Source organism: Pseudonaja textilis, chromosome 2, assembly GCF_049901715.1.
Source record: "Pseudonaja textilis isolate UNSWEBS1 chromosome 2, rPseTex1.2, whole genome shotgun sequence".
Classification (NCBI taxonomy): Eukaryota; Metazoa; Chordata; class Lepidosauria; order Squamata; family Elapidae; genus Pseudonaja; species Pseudonaja textilis.
In genome coordinates, this window is record NC_141991.1 from 115,335,825 (window position 1) to 115,357,667 (window position 21,843).

Sequence of the window (21,843 nt, forward strand, 5' to 3'; positions counted from 1 at the left end):
AAGTTGTGGGAACTTGGGAGAAGTTCAATTAGAATAGAATTGCAACCAATAATAGTATCGATTTTCTGAGCTCCCATCTAACCAAGGCACAGGTACATACTTGGACTTTTGATGGGTAAATCTTGGATGCATCAGACACTCCTGCAAGATGGCTGCAAGAATATTTTGGACAGACAAAGCTTGTAGGAGGACTAGTTGATGGTGCTACATGTCACACAGAAAAGAAGAATATTCTTTTCTGGAAAGAAGAATATTTGGAATATACAGGAGTGGTGCGGCATGGTGCCAAATCTGGAAACCTTATAGGTAGACTAGCTATGTGAGATGGAAATGTTCAGGAGGAGTGGTAAAGCTTTTCTATTATATTCCAAAATGTGAATTAAGAAGTATATATAATGAGCATTTATCATATATAAACAGTGAATATTTCTGTGTAACAAATGAACTGCTAACTGGTATACCGTTCCATTTTTTTTACAGATGTAGGCGGCCCAGCTGACCCCATTGCTCCAACCATCATCATTCCACCATGCAACACTAGCGTAATCTCTGGTACTTCTGAAGTGACTCTGGAGTGTGTGGCCAATGCTAGGTAAGTCTGCCTGGCTCCTTTGCTCTGTGACTTGTGACTCCAAATTACAATGAGGGTCACCTCTGTATGCCCCATGTGCCATGGCATGAAAACAGCCCGTTAATTTCTTCTCAAGGACGTGAATGCCCGTCCTCAATGTTCTCCCAGCCCACTGCAAATTCAGTCTCCGCTCACCTTTTATTTCTCCACTCCAAAAAAAGATGTTTTCCAACTTCTGCCAGCAATATTGTACCAAGGAGTCATTCTGTAATAAATCATCCCAAGGTAAATTTGGGGATGGAGGCCCATCTTGCCCCAGTTGGCCCCAGGAGGCTATTGTTGGCCTACACTCCACATGATGGCAGGACAAAGACTTTTATGGCCATTGGTGAGAGTCGGGGTTTCTCATTGTGCCAAAAGGTTTCTCTCCCACTTTTCTTACCAACCCATCGAAAGGGGTCCGTCCTCACAAGCTTCTCTCTGCTAACTAGGCCTCTCATTAAACTACACATCATCTGGAAGAAGGGAGGGATCCCAGTATCCAGTGGCATCAGTGACTACAACCGGCGGTTGACCATCCTTAATCCCTCCCTAAGCGACAGTGGCTACTATGAGTGTGAAGCTGTGTTGCGCAGTAGCAGCGTACCTTCTGTGGTTCGAGGAGCTTATCTCTCTGTGCTGGGTAAGAAGAAGAATCTTTGCTGAGTTTCTGTGCCTAAAGGGGCTACTCGCCAATTGGGCAACCACATCAGGTTCAGCTGTTGCTGTGGTCCTTTGTTTTAGCCTTGCAATCATCAGCCGCTCAAAGCATTTCCCTAACCACCGAGTGCTGCTTTTCCATCTATGATGTGACATTAGTCATTCCTTAAAGACATACCCCTGTTCAGAATCAATGTCAAGGGACCATCCTGTTTTTATCACCCTACATTATCCTATGTCTGATAACATGTCAGACTTTGCATTTCCAATTATTTAAAATGATGGTTTGACATATAGGACATTGCATTTGGATAGTGAAAAATCAGGACAGGATGCATCAGTTTTGCTACCTTTGCAGATATGAGCCTAAAGACTCACTGGCATCATGTCCACCTGGTCACTCTGAGCATAATTCTTTACTTCCCTCTAACTTTAGCTTGACGTGATGCAGTTGTCTTTTTATCCCCATTTTAGAGCCAAGAACAAGCTACCTTTGGGTTTTTCTCGTGGAAGTGGAAGTAATATTTCCCATCTTCTCCCAATCAATGTTTTCCTGTGCACCAATATTTGGCACTTTGGTGGTGACTGCATTAGTGATAGTGGGGAGGGGGTTTGAGATCTGCTCAACTAGCTCAACTAGCTAATATAGGCATACCCCTTCCTCTCCTGTATTGTGTAATGGCAGCCTGCACAACTGTCTTGTAACTTGTTGACCTGAGCCAGTACTATCTTCACGCACAACCTATGAAGTCATACTTTATTCTCCTATATAACTTACATGTGTCCAAGTTCTAGAATCCTGCAATCAAGTGGGATAACAGTTCTGATTACATACAGTAGCTCTGAATATTTTCCTAATACCCTCCTCCCCTCGCAGGATTTACTTCTTAATTTGTGCCTATCATACAATTCCAGCTTCTACTGATCAATAATTCCAGATCCCCTGCTGTCATGCTGACAGGTTGCAAGGAAGTTTTCCTTTGTAGATCCCCCTTCCCCCATGTAAACTCAATCTGCTCCAGCTCATGGTAGCAGGTCAAGCCTATGCACCAACTCCAGGAGGATTCCCTTCTTTCAGCCAGTGCCCCTCTCATCAGCATATCTCAAACAAATTCTTCTTCCCCCTCAGATCCTCTACATTGATTGCTAAACTGCTGGCTAAACAAGGGAAGAAGTCAAAATGAAAACTCATTAATCAAAAATGCTCTGACTGAAGGGATCAGATAAGTTAGAGAAGTAGGATGTGTTGATAGATAAGAATCCAAAGAACAAAATGCGGCTCACAGTCAAAAGTTGCCACCTTCCCAGTCCACATTAGAGAGAGTGGTTAGTAGGAATCTTTCTTCCTGATAGGAATTCCACAGATCATCCTGGCACTTAATTTGTCCTGAAATAAAATATTGGAACAGGTGACCACTTGCTGGTCCTATTATGAGGGCAGAATAGTGACCGACAATTAGAGCAAATAATGCTAATATACTTTTATGTCCCCTTAAAGACTGGAGGAAAGCAAATAAGGGGTTGCCTGCCTGTATCCGTAATATCTTCTAGAGTAGGCTTGTCCAATCTGTGGCCCACGGGCCGCATGCGGCCCAGGTCGCCTCATAATGAGGCCCAGTGCCCACCCCAACCTTCGTGCCAGAGCCAGCGAGGAGGAGGAGGAGAGGCAGGTGCGAGGCAGGGCGAGGCGAGTGCCAGACCAAGCAGCAAGAGAAAAGGCGGGTGCCATCAGAGCGCCATCTCCTGCTGTTGCCGCTGCCGGCACCGCTGCCACTTCTGCCTCCGCCGCCGCTGCTGCCCCTGCTGCTGCCCCTGCTGCCACCGCCGCTTCTGCCCCCGCCACCGCTTCTGCCCCCGCCACCGCTGCTGCTTCTGCCCCCGCCGCCGCCGCTTCTTCCCTGCCGCCGCTTCTTCCCCCGCCGCCGCTGCTGCTTCTGCCCCCGCCACTGCTTCTGCACCCACCGCCGCCGCCGCTTCTTCCCCCGCCACCTCTGCTGCTTCTGCCCCCGCCGCCACTTCTTCCCCGCCACGCTGCTGCTTCTGCCCCGCCCTTCTGCCCCTGCCTTCTTCCCCTGCACACGCTGCTGCTTCTGCCCCGCCACTGCTTCTGCACCCACCGCCGCCCTTCTTCCCCGCCACCGCTGCTGCTTCTGCTGCCCCCACCGCCACTGCCCCCGTGGCAGGGGAAGAAGCGGTGGGGGCAGAAGCAGCAGTGGGGGCAGAAGCAGCAGTGGTGGCGGAGGAAGAAGCGGCGGGGGTGTCAGCGGGGGCAGAAGCAGCAGCGATGGCAGGGGCAGAAGCGGCGGCAGGGGCAGGGGCAGGGGCAGGGGCAGTGGCGGCAGGGGCAGAAGCAGCAGCGATGGCGGGGAAGAAGCGGCAGCAGGGGCAGAAGTGGCAGCGGCGGCGGGGAAGAAAGGGCGGGGCAGAAGCAGCAGCGGTGACGGGGCAGAAGCGGCGGCGGCGATGGGGGAAGAAGCGGCGGGGGCAGAAGCGGCGGCAGGGGCAGCGGCGGCGGGGGCGGGGGCAGAAGCAGCAGCGGGGGCGGGGGCAGAAGCGGCAGGGGCAGCGGCAGCGGGGGCAGAAGCAGCAGCGGTGGCGGGGGAAGGCTTCTGCCCCTGCCGCCGCTGCTGCTGCTTCTGCCTTCCAGTCCTGCCTCATCCAGCCGGGCCATTTGCAGGAGGAGAGGTAGGCGTGAGGCGGGCGAGCTTTCTCCCCCCCCCACTCGCCCCCCCCGCAAAATTTGGCCGGAAAATAAACTGTGATAAAAAAAACTGTGATTTAAAAAACGTGATAAAATATAAATAATTTTTAATAAATAATTAATAATAAAAACATCTCACTAATTTCATTTCCAAATAAATTTAATATGTTAACTATGTTTTCTATGGTTTTTTGGGATGATCAGGTATCGTTACTGTTATTTTATTTTATGTGCGGCCCAAACCAAATTTTCATCTTCTAATGTGGCCCAGGGAAGGTGAAAGGTTGGACACCCCTGTTCTAGAGCAGGGGTCCCCAAACTTGGCATCTTTAAGACTTGTGGACTTCAACTCCCATAATTCCTCAGCCAGCATAGTGCCAAGTTTGAAGACCTCTGTTCTAGTGTCATCCAATCATTGTTATGCCAAAAGGACAATAATGAGGGCAGGCTTTCTGTCACTTCAATAGTGACTCGGTGATGCTATGAAGATACTGCACAATACTAGTGGCAGTGGTGGATTAAGGCTCACTGGTGCCCTAAGCACTGACAAATCTTGGTGCCCCACACCCTCCTTTGTACATACTGTACAAATGAAGCCATATTCTCAACTTTGTAGTGCCCTCTTTGGGCCTGGTGTCCTAAACACGTGCTTAGTCTGCTTAATGGTTAGTACACCACTGACTAGAAGGGAAATGGCGTGAGTCTTATGTAAGTGCAGGTCAGGATATCTTTGTTCTTTAAGAGGAAACTTAATAAAAGCCATTCAGCAGAAATAATTTACAAAGATATGGAAAAATCTTGTGCGGAATTGTACTGTGAAGCCATTTAGCCCATAAGAAGTTGAAACTAGAATCTTAGGCAGGAAACACTTTCAGGTCATTTGTTTTGTTTGGGGAGGGTTTTTTTCAGTGAGAAATGACAAAAATGGAAGCTGAACATTTCCAAATATAACTGTTATGTCCTGAGAACTCTAGGAGTTCTCACCCAGGTCCACTCACTTGCGTGGGCGTTCTTCCTTTCACCCATTGGTTGGTTCTCCCCAGCAGCCAACTATAAAAGCAGGCTGCGGGGTCCCACCAGTTGCTGATTGCTGCGAGCCAGTTCCAGGCGTGGCAAGCACGGTCAGCCCTTTATTGTTTCAATAAAGTATTCGTTGCATTCATGCTCTGGTTCAGCCTCTCTTTTCCCAAACTTAACAATAACCATGACATTTCTTTTTTTAAATTCAATATGAAGAATGTTCGGCTGGTCCTACGTCTGATTTTTCTTTTACAGAACCTCCCCAATTCACCAAGGAACCAGAAAGACACATTACAGCTGAGATGGAGAAAGTAGTACAGATTCCATGCCAAGCTAAAGGTAATTTCCTGCATTTCATTAGGGATTGTTTGGATCAATTTAGTTTTGTATCAGAATAGTTAACCTTACAATCATAGCCATCCATGACATTGATAAATGACCATTTCTATTATATCTACATTTGGGAGATTTTATGTAGTGAAATGAATGAAGAAAGCGTTCAGATATTCACCATTCACATGTAGGTAAAAATATATGCATGAGCACATTTCTGTTCCCATTGAGCTGCAGCGAAAACCATGAAAAGACTAAGTAGGATGCACTGATATGTGCTTAATGTATGGGCCAATGTTTTTCAATCATGATGACTTTAAAATATATGGTCTTCAACCTTCAGAATTCCTCATCCAGCAAGCTGGATGGTGGCTTCAGGGAGTTGAAGTCCACAAATCTGAAAGTTACTAAGGTTGAAAAACATTGCTCTACTTCAAGATAGGGGGACTATGCTTAACAGCAGCCTTATTTGCAGTAGCATCAAAGACATCACTCCTTAAGCTTTCCGTGAAAAAAAGCAGAGAATTTGAAGACTTGTGAAAAGGAAACTGTTATCTTAAACTGCAAGCTAGGGGCCTGATTTTAAGTTGTAGCAAACATTTTCTCTGAATCAAGGTTTTCCTTTGTGTTGTTGTTTGAAGTCCTAAAAGTTTTATGGGAGCTTCTGTTTGTTGGTATATTTGACATATCAAAGTATATTGTCCCTCCATAGATAATTGTAGCAGCAGGGCCAAAGTTTTGGATAAAAGGTGGGAGGTCCCTAATTTTCTCCTTCCAAAAGTTACCTACTTTTTATATTCCCTGGCTTGGCCCCTCTGTTTGATGTAGCTGCTTGGTAGTTTCAGCTGCTATCACTTGTCCATTTGGGGCAGTGGTGGTATTCTACCAGTTCGGCCCAGTTCGGCCTAACTGGTACTCCGAGGATCATCTGTGAGAGAAAAGGTTTGCTCTGATGATCAGCTGCTGGGCCCTCCCACCCTGGTTCTATACTGACCTTTATTTCCTGGTTTTGAAGCTCAGCTGTTTCATGTGGCACAGTAGATTGCCGCATGTCAGCTGTTGAAGAGACAGGGAGAGTGCAGGATTGCAGGAGAAAGTCAGTATCAAGCCCTCTGCACGTGTGCAAAGCACGCATATGCACAAAAAGCACATCCACCAAGCCACGCCCACGGAACCGGTGGGTGGTAAAAAAAAGTTGAATCCCACCACTGATTTGAGGGAAGTTCTTGTCAAATATCCTTTCCCTTTAACCCTAGAAAGGGAGTAAGAAGGGAGGGGCAGAGGTGGTATTCAGCAGGTTCTGACCAATTCTGGAGAACTAGTAGTGGAAATTTTGAGTAGTTTGGAGAACCAGTGTTAACCATCCCCTAGGAGTGGGCAGGGAATGGAGATTTTGCAATATCCTTCCCCTGCCATGCCCGCCAAGCCACACCCACCAAGCCACACCCACCAAGCCATGCAATGCCCACAGAACCAGTAGTAAAAAAATTTGAATCCCACCACTGGGTGTGGGGGTGGAATCACTCACATCCTTCAGCTTGACTTGCCAGTAGAAAAGGGAAAAGATGATGAAAGTTAAGTAAATTCTACAGGGTCTCTTCTTGATCCTTGTAGCTTTGAGGCATATGCTGTGGAAATCAGCTCCCTTCTCTTGGGAGTTGGATCAAAAGCACCTTCTATAATTCAAAATCAAAATTCATTAAAAATAGGAAAGAATTAAAAGGACCTACTTTTTAATTTGAGGTGACCACCAGTACATACATACATTTATTTACATAGGATGGTTGCTAAGACAAATACAATAAAATTAAGATATAACAGTCATCCAAGACAAATGTTTATTCTGTCTAGCACACACATTCGATTCAAACCATGGTCTAATTATAAGTTGTTCCTGGCTAAATGTATTACCTATACCTTAGAGTTGAAGAATCCATCCAGCAAACAATCCCTTGCTTAGTTTTCCTTGATATGTTAAATCTTATAAATTGCAATCACAATTGAGATCAGTTTTAACATTGGTTTCATATTTTTTTTTCTTCCCTTTTCCCAATGATTTTGTGGCTGAAACAGATTTCCCCATTTGAGTTATTCCTGGATCACATTATCAGATGATCCCTGAGGATACCAGCTGTTCTTCTTCCCATTTCTCTGGAGATCACTTTTCATCTTTCAGGGCTTGGATTTAAAAATGACTGAGATTTTTTTTCTTTTTTGTTGGGGGGGGGTCCCTTCCTGTATACAGTGGCAGATTATACGTTTTTCTCTCTGATAATGTAGATTCAAACCCAGAGAGTTTAATGTGGATTTCCTGACTTGGGTGCAGCTGTCAATTTCATTGTTACTGGGTGACAACACAAGGTGGTATACTTTTTTTAAAAAGATAATAAAATAAGAAAGAACCACAATAAATAAGAGCAATAAAGTAAAAAAAACAGCAATAAAAATCAACTATCAGAATAAAATGCCATTTTCATCTTTTCTTAGATGGCTGAAAAAAATATAAAATAATAAATATATAAAAAATATAAAATTTAGAAAGTTTTAAGCGGGAAGAGAATTCCACGAGAGGCCCTGTTTTTGCTTGCCCCATCTTAGATGGCAAGTGTAGAAAGATCTCTGTGCATAGACAGTTCCGGGAACAATTCTTTAAGATATCTTTAAAACAGTGTGGCAAGTATTTCACTGCCTTTTCTGTATTTCAGCACAAACGATAACATTAGACCTCCTCTTAAAGCACAATGAACATTCTGATTTTATTGTTGAATTCTTTAAACAAGACCCTGTTTCCCTGATTATTAAATCAGATTTGAAGCAAATCTCAAATTTTTGTAGAAGGAGGAAGGAATAAAGCAGAGGTCTCATTCTTGCAGCGCGGGGGCCAATTGCGGCCCGCAGGACAATATCCTGTGGCCCCCACCGTGATATGAAAGTATAATATTAGTGCGGCATTTGAGGATATTTTTTTAACAAACATTTTTGTGGAATCCCTTATGAGGCCCAGCCTCACCCAGCCTCTGCCTCCAGCGGCCCCCAGGTAAATTGAGTTTGAGACAGCTGGAATAAAGCAAGCTTGTCTAATTTCATTTTTACCTTCATTCAGTTTGATCAATGAGTGCCACAGGGTTTCTTTTTTTCTTGAAGTCCACCCCAACTCTGATGGGTTCTGAAGAATTCAAAGATAGGTTTTAATGTCTCCCGACAGTGATTAAGAAAGGTTTTCAGAAGGGAAGCTACATATATTGGTTAAATAAAGATGAGAAGGAGGAGAAGCATGCATTCATCAGAATCCAGCCATATGCAAGCAATTCACAAATAAAGCCATATGTGTTTAGGAGTTCAGTATCGTTATTCCAGTAACTGCCTAATGGATTTCTCTGTGGCCTTTCTGTCTGCGTGTCGGCCTTAATTTTAAAATAATTCATCTTTAAAATTCCCCTTTTCTCTCTCACCGATATTGCAGGTGTGCCTCCACCCAGCATGTTCTGGTACAAGGATGCAGTACTACTTGGAATGGAGAAGCTTGCCCGCTTCAAGCTGCTTGCTAACGGGAGCCTGCAGATCAGTGGCCTAATGCCAGACGATACAGGCATGTTCCAGTGTTTTGCCCGCAATGCTGCTGGCGAGGTGCAGTCTTCCACATACTTGGCCGTCACTAGTAAGTGTCAGCAAGTTCATTTCTCCTAAATTGCTTTGCTGGTTGTCACCTATTCTCTGCAGTAGCTACCACTCGTGGTGTTGTGGCCCGTCAGCTGCCGGCAGAGCTAGCAGCAGAGTCAGACGAGAAGGAGGAAATGGAAGTAGAGGGGGAGCCTGAGCCAGCTTCAGAGCCTTTGGCCTCCCCCAGGTGGAGAGGCAGCCGTCTTCAGGGCCTGAGCTGAGTGAGGGGGAGGAACAGATGGAGCCCAACCCACATGTGCATATGCGTAGAGAGGAAAAGAGAGGAGAGCAAAGGAACAGAATAAGCCGGCTCTCAGGGAGAAGCAGGCGCAAATGATAGCCAGCCCCTCCCTGACAGGGAAATAAATAGTAGGTGTTTGGGAGTGGTCAGTCGTTTCAGACAAACGTTTGTTTCTAGTATACAACAAGCAATTACGTTTGATTTTTTGTTTATCCGTGTGAATAAAAGACTGTTACTGCCCTGTTATAAAAAGGGGGCTAAGACTAAACATCTCAGCCCTACTTGCGAAGGCTGGTTCAGAACAAGTGGTGCTTGGTGGGAAAATATGAGTGATTAATAGTCAGGCACATGTGCGCACATTTGGCTCAATAGTGTTGATGTATTCATCGAATAACAAAGTTGGAAATGGCTATTGATTATTATTTTATCTGTATTAAATAAGTTGTAAAATGTGATTAGAAAGAGGATATGTTTTAAACATAATAGTGGTAAAATTAAAAATTAGAAAGGGAACAAATAATGGAAGATTATAACTCAATATGAATTGGGTTATATTGAATATTATTATTATTATTATTATTATTATTATCACATAAATCTGTTAAACACTACAAATATGATTAATAATATTCTACCTGTAGGAAAAGAAGGATATTTAGAATATGGAGATCGACATAAAAATAAGATACTGAAATGGTGAATAATCAAATTAATATGTGTATTAATATGAAAATTTATAAGATTGTCAACTGTATTGAATATGAACAAAATTGTCATATTTGTTTTAAAATGCAAGACACCCTGGTACCACACTGTTCATACAGTGGTAAGTTTGTAAATAAGAAAAAAATAAAAATTATACCAAAAAAAAAAGTTGGAAAGGACCTTGAAGGAATTCTAGTCCTGCTCAAACAGAAGACCCAGGAGATTAAAGCCAAGAAAGGAAATAAAATATAGGAAGTGAATGCTGTTTTGTAGAGCAGGGTTCATCTTCAAGGAAGAGCAAGATGTCTTTGGAGAGCAGAATGGGAATTTTATAAATAGCAGGTTCTCCCTCTGTTTCACTGAGAGATGATTTCCACAACGCAAAGCATAGCATGATATCCATTATTAAACCTGAGCCAAAATGGCCCAGTGACCTTACATGGGGTAAGGTCTTTTGAATTACTTCATTTCTGTTCAAGTATGGTGGGCTTTGGAGTGGGGTGTCAGGGAAATAAAATTCAGTGTTGTGTTGCATTAAGAGTTTGAGGGGCTGCCACAGAGAGGAAGGGGTCAAGCTATTTATCAAAGCACCTGAAGGCCAGACAAGGAATAATGGATGGAAACTGAACAAGGAGAGATTCAACCTGGAAATAAGGAGAAATTTTCTAACAGTGAGAGCGATCAACCAATGGAACAGCTTGCCCTCAGAAGTTGTGGGAGTGTCATCACTTGAAGCTTTCAAGAAAAGATTGGACTGCCATTTGTCAGAAATGGTGTAGGGTCCCCGCTTGGGCAGGAGGTTGGACTAGGTGACCTACAAGGTCCCTTCCAACTCTGATTATCTGTTATCTGAGTTCTTGTAGTTCAAAACTCTTCCTATAAGTATTCTTCTCATCTCTCCCTCATTTATAGGCATTGCGCCCAACATAACCAGAGGGCCCTTGGACAGCACGGTGATTGATGGAATGGCTGTGGTTCTCAGCTGTGAGACGTCTGGAGCTCCCAGACCAGCTATCACCTGGCAGAAAGGTAATGGTGAATTGGGAAACTATTCATGCTTTGGAAACACAGGAATCAGGCACACAAGAAACTAAGATGGCAGAGCTACGTATTTTGCAAGAAGGGTTGAAGCATCAGGTTTTGAAACTTGATTTCTTTTCGCACGATAGAAAGTCTCCTTTTTTTCTCACTCCCTCTGAACTCCTTTGCGTGGCCTCAAATGTGTGAACAAATTTTGGGAATTTATTTTATATTTGTTCATTAGATTTTTTTTGATGCTGCCTTTATTACTTTATAAGTACATCGAGGTGGCAAACATACCCAATATACCTTCTTCCTCCTATTTTCCCCACAATAATAATCCTGTGAGATGAACTGGACTGAGAGAAAGTAACTGGACCCAGCCAGCTTTCATGCCTAAGGCAGGATTAGAAATCACAATCTCCTGGTTTCTAGGCCAGTACATTCATGTATACCAAAGAGGATCTATTTCTGTGAAAGATGTGAAGGATACAACTAAACACCAGTAAAATTGTGATGGGAAAGTCCACTCGTTGAACTGGGCTGGAATGACCCATGGATTTGTTTTTTCTTAACAACTTCATAGCCTCACTGAATGTAAAACAACTCTATGTTTTTTAAAGTTACTGAGTTCCCTTTAGTATGACCCTTACAGGGTTCCTTTGATCAGGTACCCTAGGGTATTATATCTCCTGTATCTACAACCAAATATTTAATCCTACCTGGAGCATATTGCTTTAGATCAGAGAGTGTATTTCAGAAATATTAGCCCTACAATAAGATGCCTCTGGGATAAGAAGATAAAGAATTAGAACTGCAAGCAAGGGAGATTACATTTCAAATCATAGGAAGAACTAGGGCTAAGCCATTAACAAATTATGACCCCCCTACTCCCCTACTCCCCCTACTCCCATTTAAAGCCTGCTGATGGGGTGGGATTAACTGGGGAAGAAAGATTTAGTCTGAGGGTATTAGAGGTATAGAAATGAATAAATGATCAATGAGTAGCTTGAAAGAACGGGGAAAAAAAAGCAGGCAATCCAGATATTTATGATAGATCCAACCCACTTGACCAAATGTGTAATGGGTACGGGAATTATAGTCCAAAATACCTGAAGAGCATTGTTCTCCTTTCCTGCAAAAGATGAGAAGACTTCCTACCCACCTAAAATCCAGCCCTGTGCTTCCAGGCAACTCAAACTTTTACTTTTATATCTCCCTCAGTTGCACAGGAAAAGTTTGTGCTCCTTTGCTTTATTCTGCAAATTTACATTCCAAGAAGTGTCACCAGCCGAGCCCGTATTTTATGATATGTTCTAAAGCCAACATTTCCTCTTTGAGGCCCTTTGAATTCATAAATCATAGGTAGGTTGAAGCTCATCCACACAGAGGAAGAAGAAACAGTTGACAAATCTGCCAATCATTTCCTCTGTGCCTGGCTGGGCTGCTAGGTTTACAGATCTCTAGCGCTGAGATCAGAACTGGTGATTTGACAAAATCCATGGGCAGCCTCGACGAGAGTCACCACTCACCACGCAATGAAGTCTCCCTTTTCTCCTGCAGGTGAAAGGATCCTGGCCAGTGGCTCAGTACAGCTTCCTCGATTTACATTGCTAGAGTCAGGAAGCCTCCTCATCAGCCCTTCACGGATCTCAGACGCTGGCAGCTACATTTGCCTGGCTACTAACTCGCGTGGAGTTGATGAAGCTTCTGCAGAGCTTATTGTCTGGGGTAAAAGTCTCCCCATTGCCCTCTTATTAGCTTCCTTCTTCTTTCTCTTGGGAACCCCATGCCTGTAATTTGTTTTGTTTTTAATCTCCCAGAATCCTTACATTTATACTTTCCCAGATTTTATGTCAAGCCGCCTAATAATGCCAGACTTATTTCCCAATTAATGCTATAGGAAACTAAGGAAAATTGAAAGTAGTAATCCTCCCATTTAGGTCGAGTGCGTTTTAGTGCACTTTAAAGTTAAAAATCCCCCCCATAGGACAGCGAAAATGGAGGAAAGCGACCAAAAGCCCTACTTTCCTTGATAATGTTGAATAACAATAATAATCACTGCTTTGCTCACCACCGTTTTCAGCAGCCGGGAATGGGGGAGAGTCAATATCCTGATCTAGCAGAGTTTCCCACATTTGCCTTTGCTTGTTCAGTAAGCAATTGGTCCAGGAGTAATCCCTGATGCAGAGATGTCATGTGTGGTTTGCCTCTCTGGCCAGTTTCTTAATGGCATATTGATGCATTCCTATAAAATGAAGCATGTCATAAAGAATCAAATGATAAGTTTGATCCCACAATGTCATGTTATGGGAACAATCAGCACAATTTCCCTGTTAATCTTTAATGCAACAAAGCACAGATATGCTACCATCTTAGTAGACCATGTGGGTTACAAGTGTCTAATTGTTTTTGAGAGCATATCCATCACCTTTCAAAACCAGTTTTAACTCTGTCTAATAAAGCAATTGCCATTAGCTCTGACACATTCCTGGTTGAGGTGGATTGGTTCCCCCTGCTGGGCATAAATGGAACAGTAAGCTCTGAGAATCTATTTTGTTTATCTGTTTGATGGTTCTCACCCTACCTATATGAAATATGAATGTAGTCTTGCTCGTAAGGTGAATTACCCTATAAAGCCCATTCTATATTAACCTTCCCCACATTCCCTGTTGTAGATCAAAATAATCTCACATCTGGAAGGCATTTTGAACTTCAGTTTCCCTCAGCCTCAGTCAGGATAATTGGCAAGGAACTGTGAGAGCTATAGTGCAAAATATCTGGGACACTTGCTTATTCCTTTCATCAGTGTATACTATAAGCAAGTACAAAGCTCACATTCAATGAAAAAGCCTCCTTTGTAATAACACTTCAGTGATGGGGTTTGTAGCCTGGCTAAATTAAATAGCACAAGTGATCAAGTCAGCTGCTTCATCAGGCAATTGATCTCCCCTCTCTGTGTGGATAGCTCGCTGTTACCAAGCAGTCAGATCAGAGGTGGTATTCAGCAGGTTCTGACCAGTTCTGGAGAACCAATAGCGGAAATTTTGAGTAGTTTGGAGAACCGGCAAATACCACCTCTGATGAGATTTTACAGTGTCCTTCTCCTGCCACGCCCACCAAGCCACACCCACAGAACTAGTAGTTAAAAAAAAAATGAATCCCACCCCTGAGTCAGATAGGAAGTGGCCATTTTCACTGTCCTTCCAGTTGCCATTAAGAAGGCTGGAAAGCTGTCATTTCCTAACATGTTTCCACCCCAGTGGAGTGGAAACACCCAGTTGTTTAACACACCAGTTGTTAAAAATCAACTATGATCTAAACAGAGTCAACTCCTTCCCACATCCCTTTCTATTCTTTATATAGCTACCATTTGCCCAAAGACTTGGTAACAAAAAGGAAAATAACTCCAAGACAGAATGCCAAGAGAAGCCCTTTTCTTCCAAGGCTGCTCTAAACCTATCCTTTTAGTAGCTGGACAGAAAGAGATAACTGCCCCATCTGTAATCTAAATATTTGTAGTTGAAAGGAGATAGTTAACTCCCTCCCTCCACTTTAGATATTGGTACAACAGAGAGAAAACTCTGTCATTTGGTCCAGGTTTTTTTATTATTTTAATTTAATTTTCACATTTCTGTACCGTCCATGTCCCTCACGTGTATTGTGTGAACAGAGTTACCTTGTCTGTAGGAAGGAAGATGGAGGATGGATGGATGGATGTTGCTTGGTTGGAAGCAAGGATCCAATGAAACTGTATTTTCCTTTGTTCTTTCAATGTAGAGCTTGGGTTGCACTAGATAATATATATCAAGCAGTTTGGGGAGGGGAGTAGCTAAGCTAAAAATTGAATTGATGCCCCTTCATTTTAGGCATTCAAAAACAATTGGGGCAGGTGCATTGCTTTTGTTTGCCTGCTTGCTTAATCGTTGGTATTCTGATGTAACAAATCTGGTTTTGGGGGGCCTCCTGCTTCTTATCTTACAAAAAAGATGCCTTTATTACCAGACCTTAAAATTCCAGGTGTTGAGTCCTGAGTTGATATAAGAACTATGTCTGTTCACCTATCCCATTTCGATCTGTGTTCAAACTATATTAATGTGTCTTCTGTCTCTTTATCTGGCAGCCCGGACTCGTATCACCAACCCACCTCAGGATCAAAGTGTCATCAAAGGCACCAAGGCCTCAATGACTTGTGGAGTAACACATGACCCCAATGTGTTAGTTCGGTAGGTGATCATTTCTCATGTGTGTTAAGATGAAGGAAAAACAAGGAAAGAAATGAGAGCCAAGTTTTAAAAACTATCCATTTTTAGAATATTAGTTGAGGATTCTAAAAAAAAAAAAAACCTCGAATGTCCTTGTACTTTAAATTTCAAAACTTATTTTTAAGAAAAAAAAATATTCAGCTTAGAAACAATGCTGGAATTCTGTATATACTGTCGGTGGCTTCCTGAGGAGCATATAAACTCCTGACTAGGGGTTTGCTTATATTTCTCTTGCTGGGAAGGAATAGTTTACTGACCTCAGCTTGTCTGGACATTGCACCTTTCTTCATACAAATTAGCCCCTTTGAAAGGAGACACTCTCTAGCCATCTCTGCAATCTGGGAACAACCAGGACTCCATTTATCTACAATGCTTTTCTAAGATTGATGTTGGAGTCTTACAACATGACAAAGCAAGGAATCTTCTAGACACATCTTTATGCACTTTAAGAACATTTACTGAGGAACATAATGCAAAATACCTACATGCAAATCCATAGGCCTATATTGCCACCTGGTGCTTTGCTTAGTTTTGAAGCTGAGACAAATTGTTGTGTTACACTAGTGAGTGAAAGAAGAACATCATGGTATGCCATCATATTAAGTCATATTGTCAAAATATGGTTTTGTTTTAGCTTAGCATGGTGTGAACCCAGTCCATATGGTTATAGCTTAGAGCAAAGTATGAACTCAACTAGTTGTCACTTATTCTCCAAATTAGGGTTAAACAAATATGTAAACCTATTTGTGAACAATATGCTACATTGTAAGAATGCATACTAAGAGATAACTAACTTCCATAAATATCCATAGGATGGGGTGGGGGGTTGTGTAACATATTAGTATTAGTGTACATGCTAGTACTTGATGAGCAGTCCACCACGTACAGAAGAAGTTGGAGTATTCTAGAAAATAGTTTAGACAAGAACTAGGACTAAAGAATTGGATCATTGCAATCAGATTTGAGACATGATCTGTTTCTAGTTCTTTGCAACGTGGCTTAGGATATCAGGAATCAATCAAAGATTCCAATAGCAATCTGGATAGACTAGGAATAGTTGGCAGGGGCAGAACCTTTATCACCATGCTTGGTTTCTTTTTCCTTAGGTACATGTGGGAGAAGGATGGCACGATTGTGAACACAGAAAACATGCCACGCATGCGTCTGGATACCACTGGCACTTTGCACATTGCCCAGACCTGGTCAGGGGACATTGGCACCTATACATGTCATGTGATATCTGCTGGAGGCAATGACTCTCACAGTGCCCACCTGCGAGTTCGGTAAGACTACCCTTCTTCAATACAGGTATAGAATCTGAAATACCAGGGCTGGGTGTGTTCCCCCAAACTCTTCAGTTATAGCCACCAGAGACCATCCAAAGTAACCTAAGTGTAGCATGATTGAGGGAGAGGACTATGATACACAACATTGAGAGGGGTCATATTAAATGTGTTTTTAACTAATTGTAAAACATAAACGAAATCATACTTTTTGGAACGTGGGCTAGGCATGCTACTCAGAAGCCAAGTACAGCTATCAGATAATGAAAGTGGTGCACTCCTGTCCTAGAAGTGAGGAGCCAACATATTCTGATACACCGATGAACCAGAAACTAGCTAAAGTGTGAGTGAGGCTGCTAGAAGAGATGATCCAAAGTATTCCAGTGCCATACATTCATATTTTACCTTATATCTTGCAAAAATACCATATGAGTCAAATAGCATGCTTTTCTGGCCTTTTAAAATCACTATAATAATGTACTTCCTTATGAGTCATTCTGCAACTCCTAGTTAGACTCAAATTTCTCTCACCATGAACTGATATGCAGTCAGAATGTTAGTTCAGCAGCATAAGAGTAAGTATAATGTGGTACTGTTGCTGTCGACATTTGCACATGTTCTGATACAAAACTCTGCCACGTGTGTGTTCCTTACTGAATCATCATATTATTATCATATTATCAGTAATCATATTATTCATTGTCTAATCATACTCTTTATTATTCAAATGCTTGTCTGCAGCGTTACAGCACATTGCATTGAAGCAACTTTCACACTGCAAACCTGAATATCAATAGCATTTGATTCATTGAATAAGCATAAGCCACTCATCTCTGAAAATCTTGATAGTTGCTCTGCAGAAATTATACAGCACTGTTGGCTGGAAAAATCAAGGGTCTCTAAATATCTCCAGGGCACTTTGTGTATTTCTCCACAAACCTCTTTCCCACTGAATTAACACTGTGATTAAGCAGGGCATTTGTTCCATTATAAACCCCAGCAGTGATAGGCAGTCTAAACTTTCAATGCACAGTGGCTTGGAAGTCTTTTTCTACATAGTTTTTCCTTCCTAATAAATGGCCCTCTACTTTCATAGCTCTCTCTTACGTGAGCTTCTAAAATGGGTTCTTCTATTATCTTCATCAGGCAGCTCCCACATGCACCTGAAAACCCCATTGCCAGGCTAAGTGCTGTAGAGAAACGTGCCATCAACTTGACATGGACCAAGCCCTTTGATGGAAACAGCCCGTTGCTACGTTACATCCTTGAGGTTTCCGAAAACAGTAAGGCATTGCACCATCTTTCTACCATACAATTGCCAGATACAACTTGCCCATGTTCTTATAGTCATGATCCTTTCTCAAAAGTCATGGGGAAAATCCTGGGCGGGACTGTAACGAAATGGATGTTTTGGGAGTCTTAATTTTCTGGAGGACGTCTTGTAGGCAGTAAAATTTGTTGCAATTTGTGGCTTCTTCTTTTAAGTTTTCTCAAGAATTCATTATAGTTTAAAAATACTGCTTATGCCCATTGCCACTGCTAAGCTTACCCAAAGGTGCAGGGTTACCTTGTGTTGAACAGAGGGATTTCCTTTATCCCTGGAAAAACCCTGAGATGGTTTTCCTTCCCTGATCAAACATGCACAGCTTCTTCCCATAGCAATGATCTTTAGGATGCAGCCAGGAGAAGAACCGGATCCTGCCTTTTAAAGAATGGGATACTGTGTAAGATTGAAGGAGGCTTGGAATTTTCTCTGCAGGTACTGGATAATTCTGGATAAAATTTGGTCTGTGGGACCACTACATAAAAGAATCTGCTGAAGGATTAGATAACAACTTTTTTTTTCTTTTAAAGATGGACAGCATGCACTGTGTTGTCATAATTCTTCATAAATAATTTTCCATAGGATTGTGCCTTACTTCTCTTCTCTCTCTCTTTCTCTCCTTCTCTTTCCAGATGCTCCCTGGACAGTTCTTATGGCCAGTGTGGATCCTGAAGTAAATTCAGTACTGGTGAGAGGATTAGTTCCTGCCCGCTCATACCAGTTCCGCCTTTGTGCTGTTAATGATGTGGGCAAAGGCCAGTTCAGCAAGGACACTGAGAGGTGAGTTGCCCATATCTGACATGGGCAGCTGCAGATATAATCACATGCAAAAGTAGAAGGGCTGATCGGATTTTAAGAATGGAAATGTTTTGGTGTATCTCTACTAGGTTCCTTTTTGTAGGAGAAGAAACCAAATACGTGTGAGTGAGCATTGTACTGGCTCACATTCATGTATAGCAATACCTGTGATGGCACCAGGGAACCAGTCTTTAATTAATGTTTAAAGGTGATGCAGAAAGGGGAGCATGATCATGGCAAGACAGCAAGACTTGGATTATTATCAACCGTATGTCCCAGTGTTGTATGATGTACATGCAGAGCCAGATAACTGCTCTCTTTATACTGGTATTAAGATGGGGTTAAAGCAGCTGTCCCCAACCTTTGAGGTTTGGTGGTGTGGCTGGAGAGAGAGGGGAACTGGGCCATGTGAGCGGCATGCTGGTGCACACATGTGCACGCAGCCCTTGCACGAGCGGTGGGCCAGTGCACATGCAGTCCCTTGCACAAGCAGCAGGCTGGTGCATGAATGCCCACCGGCTCACTGCTTTTGGAAGTTGAGCTCACGTGGCCCAAGTCCGAATAGGCCACAGAACATTGGTGGGTCATAGCCTGAGGGTTGGGGACCCCTGGGTTAAAGAATGTTTATGTGAGCAAATGGCTGCGCCATTTTAACGCAGCTCACGCATACACAGGATGGTATTTAGGGCATGCCATGATATGGCTGAGATTGATTTGGCTTCATAAGGACTAAATTTTACAAGTTAAGGTGTGGGTGTTAAGTTAAACTCTGAACCAGCTTTGAAACCTGCCTCCTACATTTTGTCTCCTTCCATAGGTTGTTGCTTCCTGAGGAGCCCCCCACAGCACCTCCACAAAATGTCATTGCCAGCGGCCGCACAAACCAGTCTATCATGATCCAGTGGCAGCCACCACCTGAAAACCACCAGAATGGCATTCTCAAGGGATACATCATTAGGTAGCGGCTAGGTCATCAGAGCAAATAAATCTTCGGAAGCCTTTTTAATCTTTTACCGATGGCTGCAAAATTGGAAAAGCAGTGGCTGCCCACTGGGCTTAACTGTTCCTACAGATGATCTTATTGATTCAGACCTCATCCTGTTGTTGTTCTTTTTCCAGATTTTGCCTGGCTGGTCTGCCAGTTGGCTACCAGTTCAGGAACATTAGTAATGCTGACGTCAACAATCTGCTGCTTGAGGACCTAATCATTTGGACTAATTATGAAATTGAAGTGGCTGCTTACAACAGTGCCGGCTTGGGTGTCTACAGTACCAGAGTCACAGAATGGACTCTCCAGGGTGGTAAGTTATGATACAAAGTCATCCAGGGAAAGAGGAAACCCTACTTTTGTTGGTGAGAGGATTAGTTCCTGCCCATTCATACCAGTTCTGTTTTCTTCCATTGTAGCCATGAAACATTGAAAAGCAGTTGTGGTAGGTTTAAAAAGGCAGGAACGTACCATGCTAAAGATTCAGAACACCATAGGCAGTAGACAACTCCCTTTAAATCTCAGTCAAGTTTTGTTCTTACAGCCTTGATTCCAAGTGTACAGCTGTTGAACTTAACATGGAAGATTGGGGGTGCACCTTACAGATGTTGCTGAGATGCTTCCTTCCGATTTCTCTTTTCCACAGTTCCCACGGTGTCTCCGGGTAATGTCCAGGCTGAGGCCACCAATTCTACTACCATTCGTTTCACCTGGAACCCTCCTAGCCCCCAGTTTGTCAACGGCATCAACCAGGGCTACAAGGTAAGAGGCATATCCAGAAGGGGGAGAAAGTTGTTTGCTTCTATGGGATTTAGAGCTAGAGCCAACAGCTGTGACAAGTCTTACTTCCTCTCCGGATGCCCACCCAGGTGCTGGGACTCTGGGTAGAAATTCTGGGAATTGCAACCCCAACACATCTAGAACATGAATTTGGGGAAGGCTAGTTGTAACCCCAAAATTCTCCTGGCTCCTTATGGGATTGGACAGATTGGACAATGAACATTTGTGTGAACATAAATGAAGACATGAACTATAGTTTTGAGATGATTAACTGGATAGTTATTTTTGTTCCAGGAAGTGAAATAGAAGTGAAATAGGATTAAGATAAGATAGTCCAGACATCTGCATCAGAGTTCCCATCCTGCCTCTTTCCTCCAAGTGCTAACAGAATCTATAATCATCATTCTTTCATTACCTGAAAGCTATATAACCTATTGTCTTCTATCAGGAAGGGCCAAACACTCCTGCTGTTTTCTGCTTGTACTTCTTGATGGGAGTCTATTTAATAGAGTTTCATAGCTTTCAGGTTTCTTTTCATTAACTGTTTTAGCAGCACTAATCATGGCATAGTGTTGTTCCTGGGTCAACTAATGATCTTTGTCTTATCTGTAAATTTCATCTAATGGGATCTTCCTATCCTACTAGTCACAGTGTAATTTACAAATGGTAGAGAATCTGACCCTCCTTCTCCTTGAACAGTAATATGTAAACCATAACTATAAGCAAGTCCAAGTTTCCCCCACCCTCCAAGCAACCACTAAATAGTCAGTAAGACTAGCAAAATATGTCTTTGCTTCTGTTTTTTTTCCCTATCATCCCAGAGCTAGCTATAAAAGACCAATTTAATTATGATTCCTCCTTAGCAGCGTTAAATGGGGATCTCTTATAAGAATTATGCATCTCCATGGCTGTTACTTACTGAATGTACTCTATTGTAGGAAACTAGTGCACCCATGTGCTCCAATATGAAATGGCAACTTGGATTTCAAAATGAAAGCTTTTTTTTCACTGCTTTTCTTAGGGAAGCTTCTTGTTTAAGATAATAGAGAGAATAGCCAGTAGAGAGAATACAATTAATGATACTTAAACTCTCACTTGCATACGAATCTGAAGAATCCTCTTAGTTTACAGTTATTTGATCATCAGCTCTTTTAAAATAAGACCTATCTTAGTTCTCCTTTAATTAAAATTTGTTTTCATGGCTCCAAGCTTATCTGTTAAAATATATTTACAAAAAGATAATACTTGTATGGAAGACTTGACTTGTGTGCTTAATTCTGAATTGTAATTAATTCAGATTTGCATTAATTAAATTGAATTTAAATAATTAAAACTTGCTTCTTAATCTACTCCAGAGGAGTTTGAAAATTTAATTGCTGCCAAATGAGATAACCAACGTTAAGAAGGATACTTAACATACTTATTAAATGCCACTTAGTATTTTTGATTAGTATT

General features: G+C 42.6%; 1 protein-coding gene across 3 annotated transcripts in view; it reads left to right on the forward strand.

Annotated features, from left to right (window-relative positions):
• The window catches only part of SDK2 (sidekick cell adhesion molecule 2), a 407,043-nt gene that overhangs the window by 323,904 nt on the left and 61,296 nt on the right, over positions 1–21,843 (forward strand). For all 3 annotated transcript variants that reach the window (XM_087925011.1, XM_087925012.1, XM_087925013.1), the window contains exons 6-18: positions 481–592; positions 1,063–1,253; positions 5,247–5,330; positions 8,788–8,982; positions 10,843–10,959; positions 12,514–12,681; positions 15,074–15,176; positions 16,322–16,498; positions 17,645–17,781; positions 18,455–18,602; positions 19,438–19,578; positions 19,740–19,921; positions 20,255–20,370. In XM_087925011.1, coding sequence (XP_087781137.1) covers positions 481–592; positions 1,063–1,253; positions 5,247–5,330; positions 8,788–8,982; positions 10,843–10,959; positions 12,514–12,681; positions 15,074–15,176; positions 16,322–16,498; positions 17,645–17,781; positions 18,455–18,602; positions 19,438–19,578; positions 19,740–19,921; positions 20,255–20,370 — 1,871 coding nt within the window. The remainder of the gene's footprint in view (positions 1–480; positions 593–1,062; positions 1,254–5,246; positions 5,331–8,787; positions 8,983–10,842; positions 10,960–12,513; positions 12,682–15,073; positions 15,177–16,321; positions 16,499–17,644; positions 17,782–18,454; positions 18,603–19,437; positions 19,579–19,739; positions 19,922–20,254; positions 20,371–21,843) is intronic.